Source organism: Balaenoptera physalus (assembly GCF_965194825.1).
Source record: "Balaenoptera physalus genome assembly, chromosome: 21".
In the NCBI taxonomy this organism is placed as follows: Eukaryota; Metazoa; Chordata; class Mammalia; order Artiodactyla; family Balaenopteridae; genus Balaenoptera; species Balaenoptera physalus.
In genome coordinates, this window is record NC_138902.1 from 30471899 (window position 1) to 30492588 (window position 20690).

Genomic DNA, 20690 nt, shown 5'->3' on the forward strand with positions numbered 1-20690 from the left:
ACTAGAGTTTAAGGTCAGTGTGTATATCTGTTTGCTCATAAAACATTAATTGCATAAATGTTAAGGACCAGTAGCCAATAACAAAGGCCTAATTCCTTAGACATATGGGTTCTAGCCACTTATCCAAATGCAATTGATTTTCCTTAGGGGGAAAAAAAATCAGTTGATACATCAATTTCATAATATAATATTTTAAATGAAAAGGAACGACTTACTCTTTAACTTATTTTAGCACTGAGATGAACGTCACGCAGTTTTGTGAAAATAGTTATTTAAATTTTGATTTGAGTTAGAATCAGTCTTAATGCAAAAGTTTTCCTGTCCATTTTTGGGGGGAGAAGAGAGCTTCTCTGCTAACAGGCCTGACCATTCTTCCTTTGCTAGATTACAATACAGAAATCTCCATCCATGAACGGGACTTTCTGGTTTGTCTTTGACCATTTCACTATCCTTTTGTGAAATTCAAGAAGGCTGAACATTTTTATACCCACTTAAGAGGAGCTATATCTTCTCACTAAAAAAATTAAATTTGCCTTTGTTCTAAAATCCACATTTTACAAGAGGAATGTTTTCATCACTGCTCCTGGTGGTGAAAGGGTAGTGTGTGAGTGTGTGTGTGTGTGTGTGTGTGTGTGTTTGTCTGTGTGTTGAGGGAAGTGTCCCCTAATTCCCATTGAGATGGCTCCCACGAAGTCAGTCAGCGTTTCCGAGTACCTCAGGGCCCCATGGCAATAACACAGGAGCTCTAGGCTATATGATACAAATCCATTTGTGTCAGAAGATGTTATACATACGTAAATCAACTCGATGACTCACACAAAAAAAATCCCACTTAGGATGAGAATTGGGGCGGATTCTTGAAAAGGAGGGAGGCGCCCTGTGTCTCACCATTTCTTAAAATAATAGCTGCCAGTGTAGGTATCGGGTACCCTGCACATCCGCCGTATCCTGCATTAGAGAAAGGCTCCTTTCTAAGTCCTTAAGGAAACCTGACTATCAAATGACCTAAGTCAAGGCTTCAGCTGGAAAAGAAACAAAATTTTGTCCTCCTCTCCTCTAAGTCCTGCTTCGTCTTCCCTCCCTCTCTGCTAGTGAACAGCAGAGGATTACCTCCGAGAAAGTTGATCAAAAGCCTGTCACAGCCTGTGTTTGAAAAGAAAAGAAAGCCCAGGAACAAGGATCCAAGAAAAGGGCAGGGACGTACCCAGGGCACTTAGTGGAAGTTACTGCAAATAGTGCAGTTTTGTAAGGGGCGCCTGGCAAGGTGGGTGTGACAGGTCGAGACGCAGGGGTCCCAACCCAAGAAGGACCGGCCTGGCTGGCCCCAGCCGCTACTCACGCTTCTCGGCCGTCCTCCGAGTCGCTGTCCGAGGCCCACTCCTCGCCGAGGTCCGGCAGGGTGACGAACAGGGTCTTGGGGCCAGGCCCGGGGGGTACCCGAGTGCCGGGCTCCCGCTCCGCGGGGCCGGGCGGGCGAGGGTTCGGTGGGCTCGCGGTCACACTGCCGCTGCCCGCGGAGCCCCCGATGGACGGCAGCGCCGCCCAGACCCCGCCAGGGCCCAGGGGCGGCCGCGCCACGGCCACCGGGGGGGCGGGGGAGCCGGCTGCGCCGCAGACGCCGCTTGGGGGGGCCGCGGGCAGGGGCGGGGGCGAGGACCGGACTTTGGCTGCTCTCGGGCTACTGGGCAGCCAGAGGGGGGTCCCTCCCGCTTCTGCCGTGCGGCTCGCGACCGAGACCCGGGGGTGGGAGGCGGCGAGCAGAGGATGGAGCGGGGCGGGTGTCGGCTGCTGCAGGGCTGGCGCCCCCCGCGAGCCGGAGCGGGAGTCGGGCGCCAGGGCTGGAAAGAGGGTCAAGGTCGGGGCCGTGCCAAGCCAGGTGCCCGCCCCGATGCCCGCCGGCCCTGCGGTGGCTGCGCCTCGCGAGTGGCTGGAGGAGGCGACCTGCGGGGGAACCGCCGCGGGCGCCGTCGAGGTCTTGAAGATTTTGGCAAAGAGAGACCCAAGGTCCAACACAGCGACCTTCATGTCCTGGCCTTGGAAATGCTGTCCTGGCTGCTGCCCGAACCTCAAGTCCGCGGGGAGCCGGGCTGCGGGGCTCCATCCACCGCCGCCCGCAGGGATCGGGACGAGGCGGCCCGGGGCGGGGACGGGGGTCGTGGGGTCCCCTCCAGCCGCGCACCCAGGAGCCTCTGGTGCTCTCCCCACGCGGAGGATCTCCCCCCGGGCGCTCGGCCCCGCTCGGCCGGACCTGCCCCGACGCGGGGAGCAGTCCCTTCTCTGCCCTAGTGCTGCGAGACCCCGAGGGCCAGGGGTCCGGGAGCCCACGGAGGCGACTTCTGCAGCTGCCAGCGCCACCGCGAGCTGAGGATAGAGGTCCGGGCCTCCGCCCGCCGCTGATACCCCGACGGGCCCCCGGGACCGCGCAGGCGGTTGCTAAGCTAAACAAAAACCCTGCTTAGCTCACTGCTAATTGGGCCCCAGACTGCAGCCTGGGGCTGCGTCTACAACGGACACCCTGGCTCCCCTCCCGATCCGTGCCTTAAAGGAACACTCTCCAATTTCTCCATCACCCTTAGAGCTTCACCAGATTCGCAGAACTCTGGGCTGATGGTGAGGAATTTGACCATAAACCTGGGAACGATAACCCTGATTACAAAAGATCTAGGACTTACCCAATCTGACAAGACCAAAGGAACCATGGCCAGCTCTCTGATAGGAGGGAAGGTTAATAAAAACATGTATTCGGATCACTTCTGGAGTATGAGCTTTCAGGTTTAAGCTGCTAATCCTCTGATTGATTCTGAACATATGTAATTTAACTTGAAGGGACAGGCAGCAAAAAAGGGTCATTGCTGAGTGAAGCTTGATTCAACTCACCCAGCTCCTTGGGAGCAGCCCTTGTCTGCTGCCATGTCTCAGGGTTCCTGATTTTACACGCCCAGGACCTTCATAGCTGACCAGCCTCTTAGGGTGGAGCCCCACTTATTTGACTCAAAAATACTGATGCATAAGCCCCAACTCAAATGTGTTAACTAATAACTGCAGTGTTGTCCTCTGCTCTTTCCCTAGGGGAGGAATTCCTGTTGATGTCAAATTAAGTTGGAAGATTGTTAGGTGAGCACAGAATCAAAGCAAGGGGAGTGAGTCATATATATGATATATATTTCATATACAGAGGGCAGTAACCATAGGAGCAAATCACCCTCCTCCACCTTGGAAGAGCAACCCTACTTGAACAGTGCGGGATTCACCCACCTGTCTTCAGCTCTCTAACTTTAGATATTTCTATGCTTTCATTACTAACCACTTCCCTCTATGCACATGATTTTCTTTAAGTATGCAGATACTGTCAATAAGGCTACAGAAAAGCTCCTCCTCTTGCAAATCCCAGCCTTGAAAGCAGTCTGTCTCTGAGGTGTGTTTGCATGTATCCTGTTACGGGCTGAACTGTGTTCCCCATAAAGATATGATGAAATCCTAACTCCCAGTCTGTGTGAATGTAATCTTATTTGGAAATAGGATCTTTACAGATAAAATCAACATAAGACAGGGTCATTAGCATGGGCCCTAATCCAATACCCTTAAGAAGAGAGAAATTTGAATGCAAACACACAGGGAGAACACCACGTAATGACAGAGGCAGAGGTTGGAGTGATGCAGTTGTAAGTCGAGGCATGTCAATCTTTGAAGGCCATAGCCTGAAATTAGTAAGAGGTAAGGAAGAGCCTTCCCTACAGGTTTCAGAGGGAGCGTGGCTCTGCTGGCATCTGATATCAGACTTCTAGTTTCCAGAACAATGACAGAATACATTTCTGTTGTTTTAAGCTGCCCAGTTTGTGACACTTTGTTATAGCAGCCCTAGAAAACGAATACACTATTGGGGTAGTAATTAATATTTGGGGTGCTTCATGATCATAGAATCTTCCTGATACCTCTATGAAAATCTTCAGTGGGTATATTTGGCTCTAAAAAGTTGGCTACAAATTTAAATAATTATCATAATTGTCTAAAAATATCTATAGGGAGGGGACCTCCCTGGGCTGTCCAGTGGTTAAGACTCCATGCTTCCACCGGTCAGAATGGCCATATCAAAAAATCTACAAACAATAAATGCTGGAGAGGGTGTGGAGAAAAGGGAACCCTCTTGCACTGTTGGTGGGGTTGTAAACTGATACAGCCACTATGGAGAACAGTATGGAGGTTCCTTAAAAAGATAAAAATAGAACTACCATATGACCCAGCAATCCCACTACTGGGCATATACCCTGAGAAAACCATCATTCAAAAAGAGTCAGGTACCACAATGTTCACTGCAGTTCTATTTGCAATAGCCAGGACATGGAAGCAACCTAAATGTCCATCGACAGATGAATGGATAAAGAAAATGTGGCACATATATACAATGGAATATTACTCAGCCATATAAAGAAATGAAATTGAGTTATTTGTAGTGAGGTGGATGGACCTAGAGTCTGTCATACAGAGTGAAGTAAGTCAGAAAGAGAAAAACAAATACCGTATGCTAACACATATATATGGAATCTAAAAAAAAAAAAATAGTGGTTCTGAAGAGCCTAGGGGCAGTACAGGAATAAAGACGCAGACGCAGAGAATGGACTTGCAGACACGGGGAGGGGGAAGGGTAAGCTGGGATGAAGTGAGAGAGTGGCATGGACATATATACACTACCAAATGTAAAATAGATAGCTAGTGGGAAGCAGCTGCATAGCACAGGGAGATCACCTCGGTGCTTTGTGACCACCTAGAGGGGTGGGATAGGGAAGGTGGGAGGGAGAAGCAAGAGGGAGGGGAAATGGGGATATATGTATACATATAGCTGATTCACTTTGCTATACAGCAGCAACTAACACACCATTGTAAAGCAATTATACTCCAATAAAGATGTTAACTCCGTGCTTCCACTGAAGGGGGTAAGGGTTCCATCCCTGGTTAGAGAACTAAGATCCCACATGCCGCACTGTGCGACAGAAAAAAAAAATCTACAGGGAGGATGACAGAAAATATAAAAAGGACGGGGAAAAATATCATTGTGGGTTAAACAGTGGATGTAAACTTCTGGCCAGCCAGCTTCATGAAGAATGCACAATAGATGAATGATTGATCCTTTTGTTTGAGGGTCCTTTGAAAATGACCGATAATTGCAAACATGATAAACAATTCTTCACAAGATGCTAGGTCTTTTGTACCCATTGTTCATCCATCAACAGGCTTTCAGACAGATGTTAGATGCTACCAGGCTTTTCTGTTAATTACCTGTAGCATGCCATTCTCAAAACATGAGCCCCAGGTGATGTACCACAATGGTCTGGCTCAGGCAGAGTAAGGAAATGAAAGTAAATGCAGTAGATCATTGTTTCTAACTTCAGCAGTGTTGATTTTAGACGGACTTTATTAGAAATGTCACAGCCATGTTTTATGTGATAAAACTCTTATGCTTACATTGGTCAATTAACAATTTAATGAACTTGTTTTCTGATGTGTATAATAATGCTTGGCTACATCATTGAGAAAGTATTAAGTGATGGCCATGTTGCTATGAAGAAATGTTATGTTTTGAAAATCTGAAAGTTGAAACAAATAACCTGAGGAATTAATCTGTTTAGGGATTTAAATTGTCTCACTTAGCACGACACCAAGGCCAATATTCTATAAAGAAAAAGTACTATCAAATTTTATTACTAAAATAAAACACTAGGGCTTCTCTGGTGGTGCAGTGGTTGAGAATCCGCCTGCCAATGCAGGGGACACGGGTTCAAGCCCTGGTCTGGGAGGATCCCACATGCCACTGAGCAACTGGGCCCGTGAGCCACAACTACTGAGCCTGCGCGTCTGGAGCCTGTTCTCCGCAACAAGAGAGGCCGCAATAGAAAGAGGCCTGCACACCGCAAGGAAGAGTGGCCCCCGCTTGCCGCAACTAGAGAAAGCCCTCGCACAGAAATGAAGACCCAACACAGCCAAAAATAAATAAATAAATAAATAAATTAAAAAAAAAAAAAAACACACTAAACTTCTGGACAAGGAGAGGTATTTGCTGATCCAACAAATATTTACTAAGCACCTTGACGAAGACGGTACAGTATGGGGGCCTCTGGAGCTGGACTTCCTAGGCTCGTATTATCTCTGCTACTGGCCAACAACCAAGTCTCTCTGTGTTCCTTAGTTTCCTCACCTGTAATCCAGGGGTGATAACGGTTCCTATCTCAAATAATGGGACTTTGATAGTTACATTAATTGATACATGCTTGGGAACTGGAACAGAGCCTAGCACAGGGTAAGCTCTCAGTAGATGTTAGTTTTCATCACATGTGACACCAGGTTACATTGAAAGGATGCTCTTTATCGCAGCACAAATGAAGCCCAGGACTCAGGCAGCAGCCACCTGAAGCTGTGCCCTGACCCTTCCTGGGCTGCGTCACCCTCCAGCCGAGCACAGGAAATCCGTGCGTGCAGTAGGGCTGCTGAGCTCAGTGGCATTAGGTCTCACCAGCAGATCTCTGTCCACTTCAAGGGTCTGCACGTCCAAGTTTGTGCTTAAAGAAAACTTGGAGGTACACAGCAGACTTGTGCTTGAGAGTTTGATTCAGAATAAAGCATCAGTTTTAGCACATAATAACTGGTGTGCAAGACTTATGAAACAGAACAGAACCCTGTGGGGTCCTCCTGGGTACAAATCCTTCCATGTCCCCTGTTTCTTGTTTGTAGGAAAAGGTTTCTTCAGCCTCCTAGACCTTCCCTGGGTTCCAAAAGGCTGATTCAAACAGTTACTAATGGGGGAAATGAGGGAATGCAGAAACAAAGGAGGAACAATCAAGAAACAATAGTGCAGCCATTAAAGCAGGGTCCTGGCCCCTCCTCAAGGGATACACATAACAATATCTTTGAGTTCTTCTGCAGGAACTAAGGCCCCCATCCACGTGGAGGATGGTAACTTCTGGCTGAGTCTTGGAACACCTCCCTGTTATCTCACCACCAACCAATCAGAAGAAAGTTGCACACCCTGCAGCCCTCACCCTAAATTTTGCCTATAAAAACTTTTTCCTGAAAACCATTGGGGAGTTCGGGTTTTTTGAGCATGAGCTACCTGTTCTCCCTGCTTGACCTTGCAGTAAACCTTTCTCTGTTCCAAACTCCGACATTGCAGATTGTTTGGCCTTACTCTGCATCGGGCACATGAACTGGTGTTCCACAATACGTGTCAGTCTTGTGAAAGATCAGTAAATTGAAATCTGAAAAAATTCACAGAAGCAAGATAATTGCTGGGGAGAAAAAGAGTAAAAATCCTTGACTCTTAATGAAAAAGATTTCACAAACTAAGATGCTCCAAAAAAGGGACAGAGAGGAAACTTCAGAACTGAAGAACTGGTTAAGAGTTCTAAAAAAAGTTTTGCAATTGTAGGAGAGGAAGAAAATTATTTTTTCCCTCTACCCACCTTAGGTTCATTGGCTGGGCCCTGAAAAAGACTGACAAAAGATAGATGAACGAGAGAAAAATTAAAAAGTTTCCCAGTAAGGGAATAATGTTTGCACTATTTTTCTGTAATGCCAGCCAAGATATGCACAAGCCAGAGAAATAGAAAGTGTTTGCTAAAATATTTGTGACAGACACTTATGTACAAAAAATTCACAAAGACTAGTTCTCCAGTTGAAGCAGAGCTCATGGAAATTACACTGGAACAGATCAAACCACTGGCTGGGATTATAAACCACATACTGATCCAGAGGGAAAGTTACAGGTAGTGGAGATTTTCAGTTTGAACATTAACATTTCCAAAGTTTGGCAACATTATGTTTTTAAATTATGCAAATTATGTAAACAAGAGGTACATTTTAAATCGATCTGCATGCAAAACTCCATGTCATGAGGACACCAAGCACGGGATTCCTCTCACACACAGAGCCCTCGGTGTGCAGCACTCCGCTGAAGGAACAGCCACGGCAGGGGGTGTGCCCAATTTAAGATTCTTTCACATACACACAGGAGAACTCAGTGATGAGTAACTCAAAAGGGTGGTTAGAAATCAGGCTTATAGAACATCTTAACGAAAGAAAAATAAGTTGAAAGAGAAGTGACAATGAGGCCGGAGATAGATGGGCCCCCGGCTGAGCAGTTGGAGTTTGTCCCCTGTGGACAGATAATCCGAGATGAAGATCACAGCAGGAGGATAATAGGAGAGGCGAGCCCCGCCCAGATAAAAGATAGAGACCACATATTTCTCATTCTCAAGGTCAAGGAGACCTTCCTGACTATACATGTGCAGAAAGGCTCCTTGGAGGTCAAAAAGGGAGTGATGTCAACCTACCCATAGGCCTCTTGGCTAGAATCCATCTTGGCTAAGAGATGCACGCATACATGGGAGGACCCTGAGTTAAACCAAATACAGACTCAGAACCAGGCAAAGCAAGATGACTGGCCAAAGGAAACCTGGAAGACATGCCCCATATAAGTGAGTCAAACTACCACGAGGGTGCGACTCTCTGAGTTCAACCATGTGTGCCTATTCACAAGTACTCTTTTTCCTCCTAATAAACACTTTACTTGTTTCACTACTTTCCGTTTCTTTGTGGGAATTCATTTCTACAAATGGTCTTCGTTGCTGCCCGCGGGCTTTCTCTACTTGCCGTGAGCGGGGGCTACTCTTCGTTGTGGTGCATGCGCTTCTCATTGCAGTAGTGGCTTCTCTTGTTGCAGAGCATGGGCTCTAGGCACACGGGCTCAGTAGTTGTGGCTCGTGGGCTCTAGAGCGCAGGCTCAGTAGTTGTGGTGCACGGGCCCAGTTGCTCCGCGGCATGTGGGATCTTCCCGGACCAGGGCTCCAACCCGTGTCCCCTGCACTGGCAGGCAGATTCTTAACCGCTGCACCACCAGGGAAGCCCCTCAGTGTTGTTTTGATAGTATCCACAAGTATAAAGTTCCCCAAGTATAGCCAAGATGAGAAGTGATGCCTGGACTTGCAGTAGAGTGCCGTCCCTTAGATCAATTGAAGGTACATTAAAGTTTCCTAACAGATTTTTTTTTTTTAAATGTTTGTGTTTTTCTGCTAAGCAAGCCTCCACAGTGGGGCATAATTCAGGGAGAACAGAGAGGAATAGAAAGAGATTGAAGGTAGGTAAAAAGAGAAATAAGAGGGATAGGAGGAAAATGGAGGGTATATTATGTAACTGCTGAGTCTGTCCTGAAAGTTTGAACTGTGCCCAATGGCACCTCCTGGAATTTATTCAGAGGTACAATGCTCAAAATCTACTATGCCAGGATTAACAAGAACTTCAGTTTCCTAACCACAGCCCTGGACCATCCCTCCCTGACATACCATCTTCCCTCTATAGACTCTGCTATTCTGTTCAGAAATCATCAGGTGCCTCCTGATAAGCGTGATCTGCTGGTGGGGAGGGATGTTCTGCTCCCTCTGGGCTAGGATTGATTTTGGGAGCACACACACTTTAAGGTCAGGGAATGCCCTGTGAGCTGCCAGAGCTAAATTACATCAGAAGAGGCTGCAGAATCACTAAGCTGCCAGGCTGGGAAGGTGGAACTCTTATAAGGGAACTCTAGAGGGAGCCTCTGTTTCTTACCACTGCTTAGGTAACCGGGTTTCTCTGAGGAAGGATGTTCTCATTTGACCCATTGTTTATCCAGTCAAGATTGCTTCACACCAAAACAACCCCAGCAGAAGAACAGCTCTTTAAATCCCCTTGCACCAAAGGGTTACCTTCAGCAAACGGGTAGAGTGGAGAAAAGTCTCTGACCTGAGAGCCCGCTCCAAGGCCACAGCCGAGGCAAAGCCCTTTCCTCTACCAGGGTTTGTACAGATTCTTACATCAATAACGGTGGATCTTAAGGTTACTCTCTCCTCAGACTCTTCCCCAGGCATTCCTAGTATTTAGGAGATTGAGCCCTTCCTATACAAGAGTACTTGGTACGAGATAAAGTCCTACTAACTCATCCTATGGAGGAGGTGTGTTTAGGAAGGCTGTAAATTTCAAAAGTTAGGTCAGGCTTGAGTCAAGGGTTAGGTCTCCTTATAGGAGAAGCTGATACCTGACCTAACCCTTGAAACTACCAAATTTAGCCAAGAAAGAAGGAGATAGGACAGCAGTGAAAGCAGACCACATTTACATGAGGATGGCAATTTGAAAGGGCAAAGCACGTTTGGGGAACTGCAGATAGTTCTGGGTGACTGAAGATCATGGTATATTCATTCACTTAATCCTTTAATCATTCAATCAACAAACATTTTGCGACTGCTTACTGTGTGTCAGGGGCTACGTAAAGAGGAGGAAATGATTAGAGATGAAGCATGAAAAGAAAGAGACAAGATCCCAAGAAAACTTAGAATGTAAACTAACCTTAGAAGGTTTTATTTAAGTAGGGACCTGGAACTCCCTGGACCATTCCTACGTGGCATACCGGCATGTTTTTGGAATAGGTATTGCAGAGTTGCAGGAGGTTGGAGGGAATTTTGGAGCATCCTGATTCTCTTTGTTTATTTTCTCTCCCAGAAACAGAACTACCAAATACAAAATTTCCTGATGGTAAAAATATATTTCAAAAAAAGCTAACATGTCTATTTCCACTGCCACAACACCAATCTAACATTTACTTTTTAGCCCAGACTCTTGCTTGAAAAATTACTATGTTCCAGTCATTCATCTAGATATCAAGGCGAGTAAGATGAATAAGATGAAGCTCCCTGTTTTCAAGGTGCTCATGTTCTGGGGGTTCGGGATAGAGTCAGATCTAAACAGTGTGCAGAACCCGATGTGCAGTTGGACTAAGGGTATGAATAAAGTACTATGGATGCATAAGTAATGAAGTGATTCGCTCTGCATGGTGTGTAGGGCAGCGGGTGGTATATCAAAGAAGGAGTCCCACAAGAGTTGTCTGGACTAGAGTACCAATAAAAGTAAACTGGGGGGCTTCTCTGGTGGCGCAGTGGTTGAGAATCTGCCTGCCAATGCAGGGGACACGGGTTCGAGCCCTGGTCTGGAGGATCCCACATGCCGTGGGGCAACTAGGCCCGTGAGCCACAATTACTGAGCCTGCGCGTCTGGAGCCTGTGCTCCGCAACAAGAGAGGCCGTGATAGTGAGAGGCCTGTGCACCGCGATGAAGAGTGGCCCCCACTCGCCGCAACTAGAGAAAGCCCACGCACAGAAACGAAGACCCAACACAGCCATAAATAAATAAATAAATTAAAAAAAAAAAAGTAAACTGAAATTCTTGCTGTTTCTTCATCACCTTGATTGACTGAACAAATATAGTTACACTGATAACATTATGAAACTTAACTTAAGCAAATGGGACAATGCTATCTTCTTTAGTATTATCCTCTGTGAGCTCCAGAGCTTGAGTTGGTTCACTTCTTTCTGCCTCTTCAAAATCCATAGATCAGGGCAGATTGATAATTTCTGGAAGAGACTTTATTTTTTAAAAATAAAATGGCTGCAACCTTGAAGAAGTGCTTAAAGAAACCAATGGAACGATAAATACCTTAGAAGGTGTAGTGGACGCTATAGTGAACCACCAAGCTCTCGCCGTCAAGGGCTCGGGCATCTGTTCTTCCAGGTGCCCAGAGTGTTGCCTTCTGATGTTTCACAACTGAGCCCCTGCTTTGGAATTGCTTTGTAGCAAAGCTTTTTGCTCAAGTCATACTTCCTTCCTGGGGCTGTCTACATCCAATGACTGGTTGACGTGAGGGTATAGCAGTCTAGCCCCTACGCCTAGATTTGCGTCAACTCTGTAGGGCCATTCCCACTCCAGAGCTCCCCATGGGGTCCACTAAGGCCTCAGCTGCAATTGCAATTGACTCAGAGCTCATCGTTCTCTCTCTTCCCAATCCAGCTTATTTCACTCTCTTGTAAATCAGAGCCCTCCCCTAACCTGCTTCAGTTAATCTCCATCTTGGAGTCTGTTTCCTGGGGAACTGACTTAAGATAAAAGCAAGCTAAGAATTCAAAACAGGTTTCCCAGAAATTCTCACACAGAACTGGAAAAGTTCCACCATTGAAAAGTGCCATGACTCCTCCCTCATGATTTTTTGTTAAACTGGGGGCGGGAAGTCACATAACAGACCCAGTTTCTTCCTTGGACAGGAAGATGGATCAAAGCTTAGTTGCAAGAGCTAAGAATGGCTAACATATCACCTGGTGTAATTAGTAACTAATGATCAATTGATTGTCATGCTTTGCTATTTTAATACAGGCTTATATATTTACTGGGAAAAAAACCGCTTCAAATCCCCTTCTATTATGTGAAAGTAAGCCTGGATGTTTGGACTGTGAAATTATAAGTTATGCTCCTCTATTCAACTAGGTGTCACATAAATCTAAGTAACAGACCCCAAGAGGGAATTTTATTATAATTTCTGGTTTTGCCAATAGAAACCGATAACGTTACAATTTCAAAATACCTAACCTCTTAAATCTAAACTCCTCTGCCACGCCCTCTGCAACATGGTTCCATCCTCCACAGTATCTCCACTGTCTCCCAACACCAACTCATGTCTCCCTCCCTCCTTTCCACCTTCCTCCTCACTCACCAAAATCCTACCCGCCTTTGAAAGGTCTGATCTTCTTCCATGGAGCCTTCCTTGTCCAGGTCTATCCCCAAGAATCCCTTCCTACCCCAACTCCTACTGCCCCATTTCCTACAATACATTTCATATCCAATCATACTCCGTAGTGCTTAGTTAGCACAAGGCTAGGCACACGTAGCTAGCTCCTTAATGAATACAATTTTTTGACAGCTTTACTAATAAATAATTAATATATAATTTTGTACTAAAAATTCACCTGTTTTAAGTGTATGATTCAACGATTTTTAGTAAATTTACATAGTTGTGAAATCATTACCATAATCCAATTTTATAACATTTTCATCACCCCCAAAAGATCTCTGATGCCCACTGTCTCTATAGATCGCAAGAAATGTATTTTGAGCTCTTGAGTTGGAATATCTTTACGTTTTCTCATGATCACCATCACTTACTACTGAGACCCTTCTACAAATAATCTAAGGTAGACATTGGGAAAAGTAAACATTGTTAAATAAATGGCATTGAAAACTCCCCTACTCACTAACAAATTGATTGCATCTACTTCTTATTACAGCCTAAAAGGTGTCATTTTTAGGTAAAATCTAAATTCCTAGATTTATTTCAAACTCTATGTTGTCGATTCAGCTGGATTTTGTTTTAAAAGTGAAAACGGGAAGGAGTTGGGGTGAACCGATTACATGATGACATCCTGAGAGCATTCAGACAAGTCAGTTCACGTGTGTAAATTAAATAGGTCAGCAAAACATCATTTTCTGCACTCCCTTTGTCTTGAACCCAAGGGAGATGGACTCCTCCTGAGAACAGTTAGAGAGGATAGCCTGCAGAGTTCAGGATGCTGCTTCCCGTGTGGGTCAAACACAAGTCAAGGCTTATGCCTTTTACGAGTTTTAATTATATTCAGTTAAACAGGCCACCCCTTGTATAGCCTAACCTCATAAATATTAAGCAACTTCTAAAAAAATGACATTTGAGCTCAATTTAAATTGTGCACATGTAATCAACTACCTCATAAACAAATAAACAAGAGAAAGAAAGCAAAATTACTTCCTGCTCTGCTTTCTACAAACTGACAATATATTGATAAATTCATAATAATAATAATAGATTTAGAAATATTTCAGCGAGGTTGAGAATATTGATAGATAACATACAAAGTGCATCACGAAAAAACTAGTTGTGATTTTTATTTTATGATGCCAAATTAAAACAGGATTATTTCACAGTTAGAAAACAAATCTTAACAAAAAAACTACAAAACACATGTCTCAAGTGTGAGGGTGGTGTATAATGAGAGAGTGAAAATGAGTTCTCCGTATATTCATGTTGTTGTAGAGTCCTTCAGAACCAGCAGTACAGCGGGTATTACGTTTTTTTTAGGATTATGTGAACTTAGCCCCGAGAATACGGAACTATTTAAATCAAAGTTCCAAAGTGTGACATCTCAAATGCTCCCTAAATTCAGCAGACAAATGAGTGCTTCAAGTAGAGAAATTATCTCAACATGATCATTTCAACTCTCCTTTATATTTGAATACCAGAACTATAAAGGTATTTAAAAGCTATTCATGTCTATTTCCAATAATCAGACTCTTCTTATTGTAAAACAAAAATAAAACTTAAAATAATCATAAGGACTAATTTGCACACAGCATACTTTTTTATGGTATAATAATATATTCTATGGGAATGTATTATACCAGGATCATCATCAGTAATGATTTGGGAATAGTTAAGATTTTGTTTATCACTGTAATTTTCAAGATCAGTAGTCAAAAAAAATCCCAGTGGAACCACGTGATTTGGCCGGGGCCAAATCTGTGACCAGAGGAAGACAGTATTTTGTTTCCACAAAGCCAATCTACTAATTAACCTTTAGGAAATAAGCCTTCCTGCAATACTTCTAAGTAAAAGAATAGTGTCTTCTAATGCCTCATATAGCAGAATTCCAAATATTAGGAAACGTATTTATTAAAATACTTATTTATTAAGTAATCAAAATGAAGTGCAAATGTTTTCTGTCCTGAGTATGTATATTAAAATGGTATTTAACATTTAACAAAATCAACACTGTGACAGGCACCACTAAAATATAAAGTTTTTCAGTTGAAAAATTGCTGTAATTCAACTTTTAAAAACATGGCTGTATATTTTACTCTTTCACAATTGAAATAGCATTGTACCCATAAAAGTTATATTTTATTCTGAGTGCATCCAGAAAAAAAACCCAAATATAATTATCACAAACACTCATATACCTCTAACTTTTCTTTAAATGAGGAATACTTTAAAACTTTGTTTTGATAGGCCTCAGTAACCCAATTGTGTATTCATTAATAAAGGATATTCTTATCTGTTCATTTTGGGTCAAATTAACTTGATTAGTAATAAAAGGCTTGAAATAGGGAGATATATCTCCATAGAAGAGAGATACTTGTGGTATTCTTATTGATAAGTATGAATGAACAGATTTACATTATTATCAAGTAAAATGTAAATTTACCATGGACCTTTTTTAAATTAGGAAAGCTACTCCTTTAATTTAGTCTTTAAATAAATTTAATGTACTGAATTTCTGGAACCAAGTGCTACTTGCAATTTATGATGAAAGGCATTTACCCGTTCTTTCTGAATCGGCCAGTTCAAGATGCAGCGAGATCTAAACATCCCTCTTCGCAAACAGAGCGCATGATTCAGTTTATAATCCGGAATATCCTCAAGAAAGATCAATATAATGGAATCCAGATTTTGTTCAATAGCTTGCTGAACTGCGTGGTGCACCTTGAATCTAAGTTAAAAAAAATAACTGAAATACGGTATATATCAATATACAGTTTTTAATAGCCCAAAGCTCTAAAATTAACATTTCCCTTGTAATTAACTTTAATCTGTCACTAAAAATCAGGTTACGTTTCTTCTTAATTTTATTTTTAAAATACTTTGAGTTGTGAGTAATAATGTTAGTAACATTTAAAAGCTCAATTTAAGAACGAGAATACACTTCAGATTTCAGAGTGTTCACCTACCTTTTGCATAATGGATCTTTCAGTAGATTCTGTGTTATAACAAAAATAATTTTTCTGCTCCTTCTGATGCTATTAACAATTGCTTCAAGTTCAAGGACACCTGCCTCAAAATCCCTTTCTTCCAGACAGAATCTGAGTGTATGATCTTCTTCTTCCATCGGGGAGAAGTGTTCCCAGACCCAATCCCTATCTTTATAGGCATGAATTATATATGCCGCATATTCAAACTGTTCTGGCTGTCTGTCTATTTCTTTGAAACCAAGAACTCGATGCACTGAAACATTCCAATAAAAAGATATCTTCCAGCCTTCAAAATGGATGAGAAGTACAATAAAGATGAAAATCAATAGGATACTGGTATTTATCATGAAAAGGAGTTCAAATGGGGCACTGTCTTTGCAGGGTGATATATCAAAAAGCATCACTGGGAAACCACGATATTGAGGTGGAGTGTTGCAGAGGTAACGGCTTGATAGTTCAGAGATGTTCGTATGGGTATTATTAATCCAATTAACAAACCAGGCAATGCTTTCACATGTACAATCAAATGGATTAAAGCGCATATCTAAATTACTCAGGTTCTTGAATGCTGGCCCAAAAACGTTCTTTTCAACAGATGTTATGAGATTCTTCTGAAGGCTTAATGACTTTAGCAACACTTGATTATCAAAGACAGATGGTGGAAGGATATTTAAATTATTCAGTCCTAAATCGATGCTCTTCAGTTCACGTAAGTCCTTGAAGACTTCTGCTGGGATCTCATCAAAGCCATTAGACTCTAAGTTAAGGATGTAGAGGTGAGAAAGACCCTTCAGAAAATGAACAGGACCGCCAGGGTTTGCATGCTTCCAGAGGCGAGCTAAGTTGTTATGCTGCAAATCCAGAATTTCTAGTTTCTCAAGACCCTTCAACAGTTCATCATTTATGTTGGCTATGTTGTTGTTGCTTAGATCCAGAATGGTCAGGTTAGGAAGAGGGTGAAAAGGTGAAGGGGAGCTATCCACATTTTTAAGGGCCACCCTTCGGAGCATCAGTCGTTGAAGGCTTGGAACCAAGGCAAAAGAGTTGCTAGTCAGCTCTAGGTATTTGTTGTAGGAAAGGTAGATTTCAACAATATTTTCTAGACCTCTCCATTCCTGGCCTGTGAGTTCTTGCCCAATTTCATTAAGCCCAAGGTCAAGTACAGTTAGGTGGCCCAACCAAGAAAAAGCGCCACTCTCTATTTTTGAGATTTTATTTTTGGTTAGGTTGAGTGTGAGCAGAGGAGAACCAGCAAGTGATAAAAATGTTTCATTTGTTAAAGTTCGCAAACTTGAGAAGGAGTTGGATAGACTTAAACATCTCAGCCTTGTCAATCCCGTGAAAGTATTGCTTTTTATGCCTGGAAAGTTGTTATCTTCCATATTGAGATACTCCAAAAATTTTAGCCACTGAAAGGAAAAATCATCAATCTTGGGAAGTGAAGCCAGGGAAATGCTTTGTTTAGTAAAAGATCGTCTCAAATTCAGGTATCTCACATTGGAAAGCCCATAAAAAGAGCGAGAAGACAGATGTTCTATATTATTATACTCCAGAAAGAGATGTTCTAGATGTGGAAGCCAAGCAAAGGAATCATTACCAATCACACTTAAGCTGTTATGGGAAAGATCGAGCACTGTGAGATTTGTCTGCTTCAGCCCAACAAAAGTCGTGTTGCTGGTTGTGTACAGCTGGTTGTTGCTCAGGGACAGATTCTGAATGCTTGTGTTTGATAATTCCAAGCAGAGCTCTTCTATGAGACTGGGGCTCAGTTTGGCATTGTTCAGAGAGAAGCCAAATAATTTTCCAATTGCATGAAAACACCCTGGAGAGAACTAAGAGTGGGATGGAAAAAGAGGTTAATAACCAAAACACAACGAGTCTGTACGACCCTTGAAAAACAGGCATATTCTTTACTCAATCCCCTTTCCTCTTCCTCCACCTTCTCTGGGTTTTCTCTCCATCCCTCTGTCTCCCCGCTCCTTCCTCTGCACCCGTGTCCCCCACCTCCCGCTCCAGCCCTTGCCTCCCCTGGTCACTGGTTACTACTCAGCATCCATGTATCAGCTTAGATGCCACTTCTTCAGAGGGTCTTCCCTGATCTCCCAGGCTAAGTTAAGTCTCCTGGTACTTTTACTTCATCACACTGAGTATTACTGTAATTAATAAACTATTTGTAAAGTCACCTCTGGGGCAGATCCTGTTTCTCTCTTCGTGACCACTGCTCTCAGTGAACATTCTGGAATGAATGGGTGGATTTTATTATGAAGCATTGACATGCACTTTCCTTTCTATGACTCTGAGCTCCAGCGATCCTCTCTGTCTTCCCACCAGGGTTTTCTCCTGACTATTTCCTTACTGTGTTTCCAGCTCCCTTCCGCTCTGCCCCCCAGTCCCACACTAGAAGCCTTGGCTGCTATGAGACTCAGCGCTGGAGCAAGAGAGCAGAGGCAGGAGGGAAGGGATCCAGAGAGGATAGAGCTCAAGTCTCCTGGGAGAGCAAAGAGGCTCTGATTTCTACTGTGTCACTTGTGAGATGTTAGGGCCAATGGATGACACGAGAGAAATGTGGAAGAAAGTGAGTCAAAATACAAAGCAGGAAATGATTAGATTAATTACGGTAAATCTATAGGATAGGATTATTTTGCAGTCACTAAAATTAAGTTTGTGAATAATTCTTAATGACATGGAGGATATTCATGTTATGATATTACTTTTAAAAGGCAGGATACACCATCATCCTCAAAGAGGCAACACAGCACAGCTGCTAAGGGCATGGGGCCCTGGTCTAACACTGCCGGAAACCCAGCTTTGATGGGCCAAAACCTTTTGTTTTTTTTTTTTTTCTTTTCTTTTTAATTTTATTTACTTATTTATTTATGGCTGTGTTGGGTCTTCGTTTCTGTGCCAGGGCTTTCTCTAGTTGCGGCAAGTGGGGGCCACTCTTCATCGCGGTGCGCGGGCCTCTCACTATTGCGGCCTCTCTTGTTGCGGAGCACAGGCTCCAGACGCGCAGGCTCAGCAATTGTGGCTCACGGGCCCAGTCACTCCGTGGCATGTGGGATCTTCCCAGACCAGGGCTCGAACCCGTGTCCCCTGCATTGGCAGGCAGATTCCCAACCACTGCACCACCAGGGAAGCCGCCAATTCTTCCAGGGATTTTGTGCAATAGATGGTATTATTTCCACTTCATAGGCAAGGAAACTAGACCCAGAGAGGTTAAGTTCCCCAAGGCCAAAGCCCTGGTCTGTAATGGATCAAGGATTTTAACCCACTTCTGTTTGACAGCAGAGCTCCAGCTCCTAACTGCTACCAAACTCCCTTTCTTGTGAGGATGACATCAATGATCCTAAGCAGTAAGTGTGAAGGATTTCTAGAAGACGTGACAAAGGTTATCACCTCTTTCTCTATCTCTACCTTTAGATTCTTACCCACGTGACACAATTAGGGACTGCCCACACTTAAAAGTACAACACAAAATTTTTTATCTTACCTCCATTATTTGATTTGATGACAACTCTAATCTTTTTAAAGAAGAGTTGCCAAGGAAATCAAGTTCTTCACGTCTTAGTGCAGAAATTTTATTATTTGATAGTAGAAGCTCTTGGAGATTTTCCAGTTGCAGTTGAGTTCCTAATTTAGTAGATGATAAACCATTATGAGCTAGGTCTAATTTGATTAAATTCTGAGGGGAAAAAATATGTATATAAGTTACAGTCTTGCCATGAAAAATAGTTCTTTTAAATGTACATGAATCTTAGAAATAACTGGACAGCAAAATGTCACATCTTTATTATTTTATAGAAAACTGATGGTAGGAGTAATAAAAAATCTTCATTGGGATCGAAAATACCATTGCTACAAAGACTAATTTCTTAATTCAAAGAATCACTCTATTTCTCTTACCAAAATAAAATGACTTAAGCTTATTTATTCGTGATGTAAGGAATAGTCATAATAAGCTTTTTTATTTACTTATTTATTTATAATAAGCATTTATTTATGATGTAAGAAATATTCATGTGGCTTATCAAACATAGTGTCATGCATCAACCTTGAAACTAAACAACAAAAAAAAAGATGAAGAAATATTTTCTTAAGAAGCATGAGGAGAATGCTGCTGTTCATGAAATTTTTAAAAGATTTTCAAAAAATAAAAAGATTTTGATATTGAGAAAGATTGGTAGTTATGTAAATTTTGCATCATGACTAGTTCAGAATATTATTTTTTTGTTTTGTCTGTTCTGTAGGATGTTTTGTCACTTTGTGCTACCTTTGAACATGTAAACTTCCACTCAGGTAAAATGTAAGGAAAAACTGATATATGTTAGGGCAATATCTTATGTAATGTCTATCAAAGAGCTTAAGACTTCTATTTATGTTTTAGAAATAAGAATAACATTTTGCCAGCAATTAACCAGATTTTGAGGTCTTTGTGCCCAAAGACATCATTTCATCTACATCAGAATCTAAGAAGGCACAAGAAAGAATTTCAAATCCCTAGCTAGCAAGCAAATCATTTTATAAATGTTTCTAAGAATATTTAAATTTGTATATTATTCTTGGTATTTGAGTTCGAGGAATGCTCAGTTTTTTATAAGCCCACAAAATGAAGAAAACAGAGTTCTGAAAATAGCTTTGATATAAGAAAAGCACTTAATAATTGCCTCAGATTTAAACACACTAGCATATTTTTTCACAGATTTAAAATTCAAGCAAATTACTGACAAGAAAAAGGTGGTAGCTACTGAAAAGCAATACTGTAGAAGATTTCTTAAATCAAAAGTATGTAATTTTTAGCTGAACAGTTGGCTTTATCACACATCAATTTGTTAATTTTATTTAAATTAGAATTTGGACTCGACATATTTTTTCATTATTGCAGGCACTAAATCAGCAGTGTGGAGAGTTTATTTGCCATTCTTCATGGGATATTCTGATTCCTCTCTGGTCTCTACCTCTTGAATCTAAGTTCTATTTCTAGTGGAAGGATGCAAGAGAGGAGAGTTCTTTAAAATTACGGTATTTGTTCTCTTGAAAATATTTCCAATCATAATGGCCATATTTGTGTGTGG

The 20690-nt window shown here is 42.5% G+C and overlaps 2 protein-coding genes across 7 annotated transcripts in view; both read right to left on the reverse strand.

Moving 5' to 3' along the window:
* The window catches only part of FAM149A (family with sequence similarity 149 member A), a 38268-nt gene extending 35558 nt beyond the window's left edge, over nt 1-2710 (reverse strand). The window contains 1 exon segment of the mRNA XM_082444493.1: nt 1340-2710. Within this exon segment, the coding sequence (XP_082300619.1) occupies nt 1340-2025 (686 nt within the window). The 5' untranslated portion in view covers nt 2026-2710.
* An 11023-nt stretch (nt 2711-13733) lies between these two features.
* The window catches only part of TLR3 (toll like receptor 3), a 358863-nt gene continuing 351906 nt past the window's right edge, over nt 13734-20690 (reverse strand). For all 6 annotated transcript variants that reach the window (XM_082444780.1, XM_082444782.1, XM_082444781.1 and 3 more), the window contains 3 exons: nt 19109-19300; nt 15598-17450; nt 13734-15359 (listed from right to left, as the gene is read on the reverse strand). In XM_082444780.1, coding sequence (XP_082300906.1) covers nt 15131-15359; nt 15598-17450; nt 19109-19300 — 2274 coding nt within the window. In that variant the 3' untranslated portion in view covers nt 13734-15130. The remainder of the gene's footprint in view (nt 15360-15597; nt 17451-19108; nt 19301-20690) is intronic.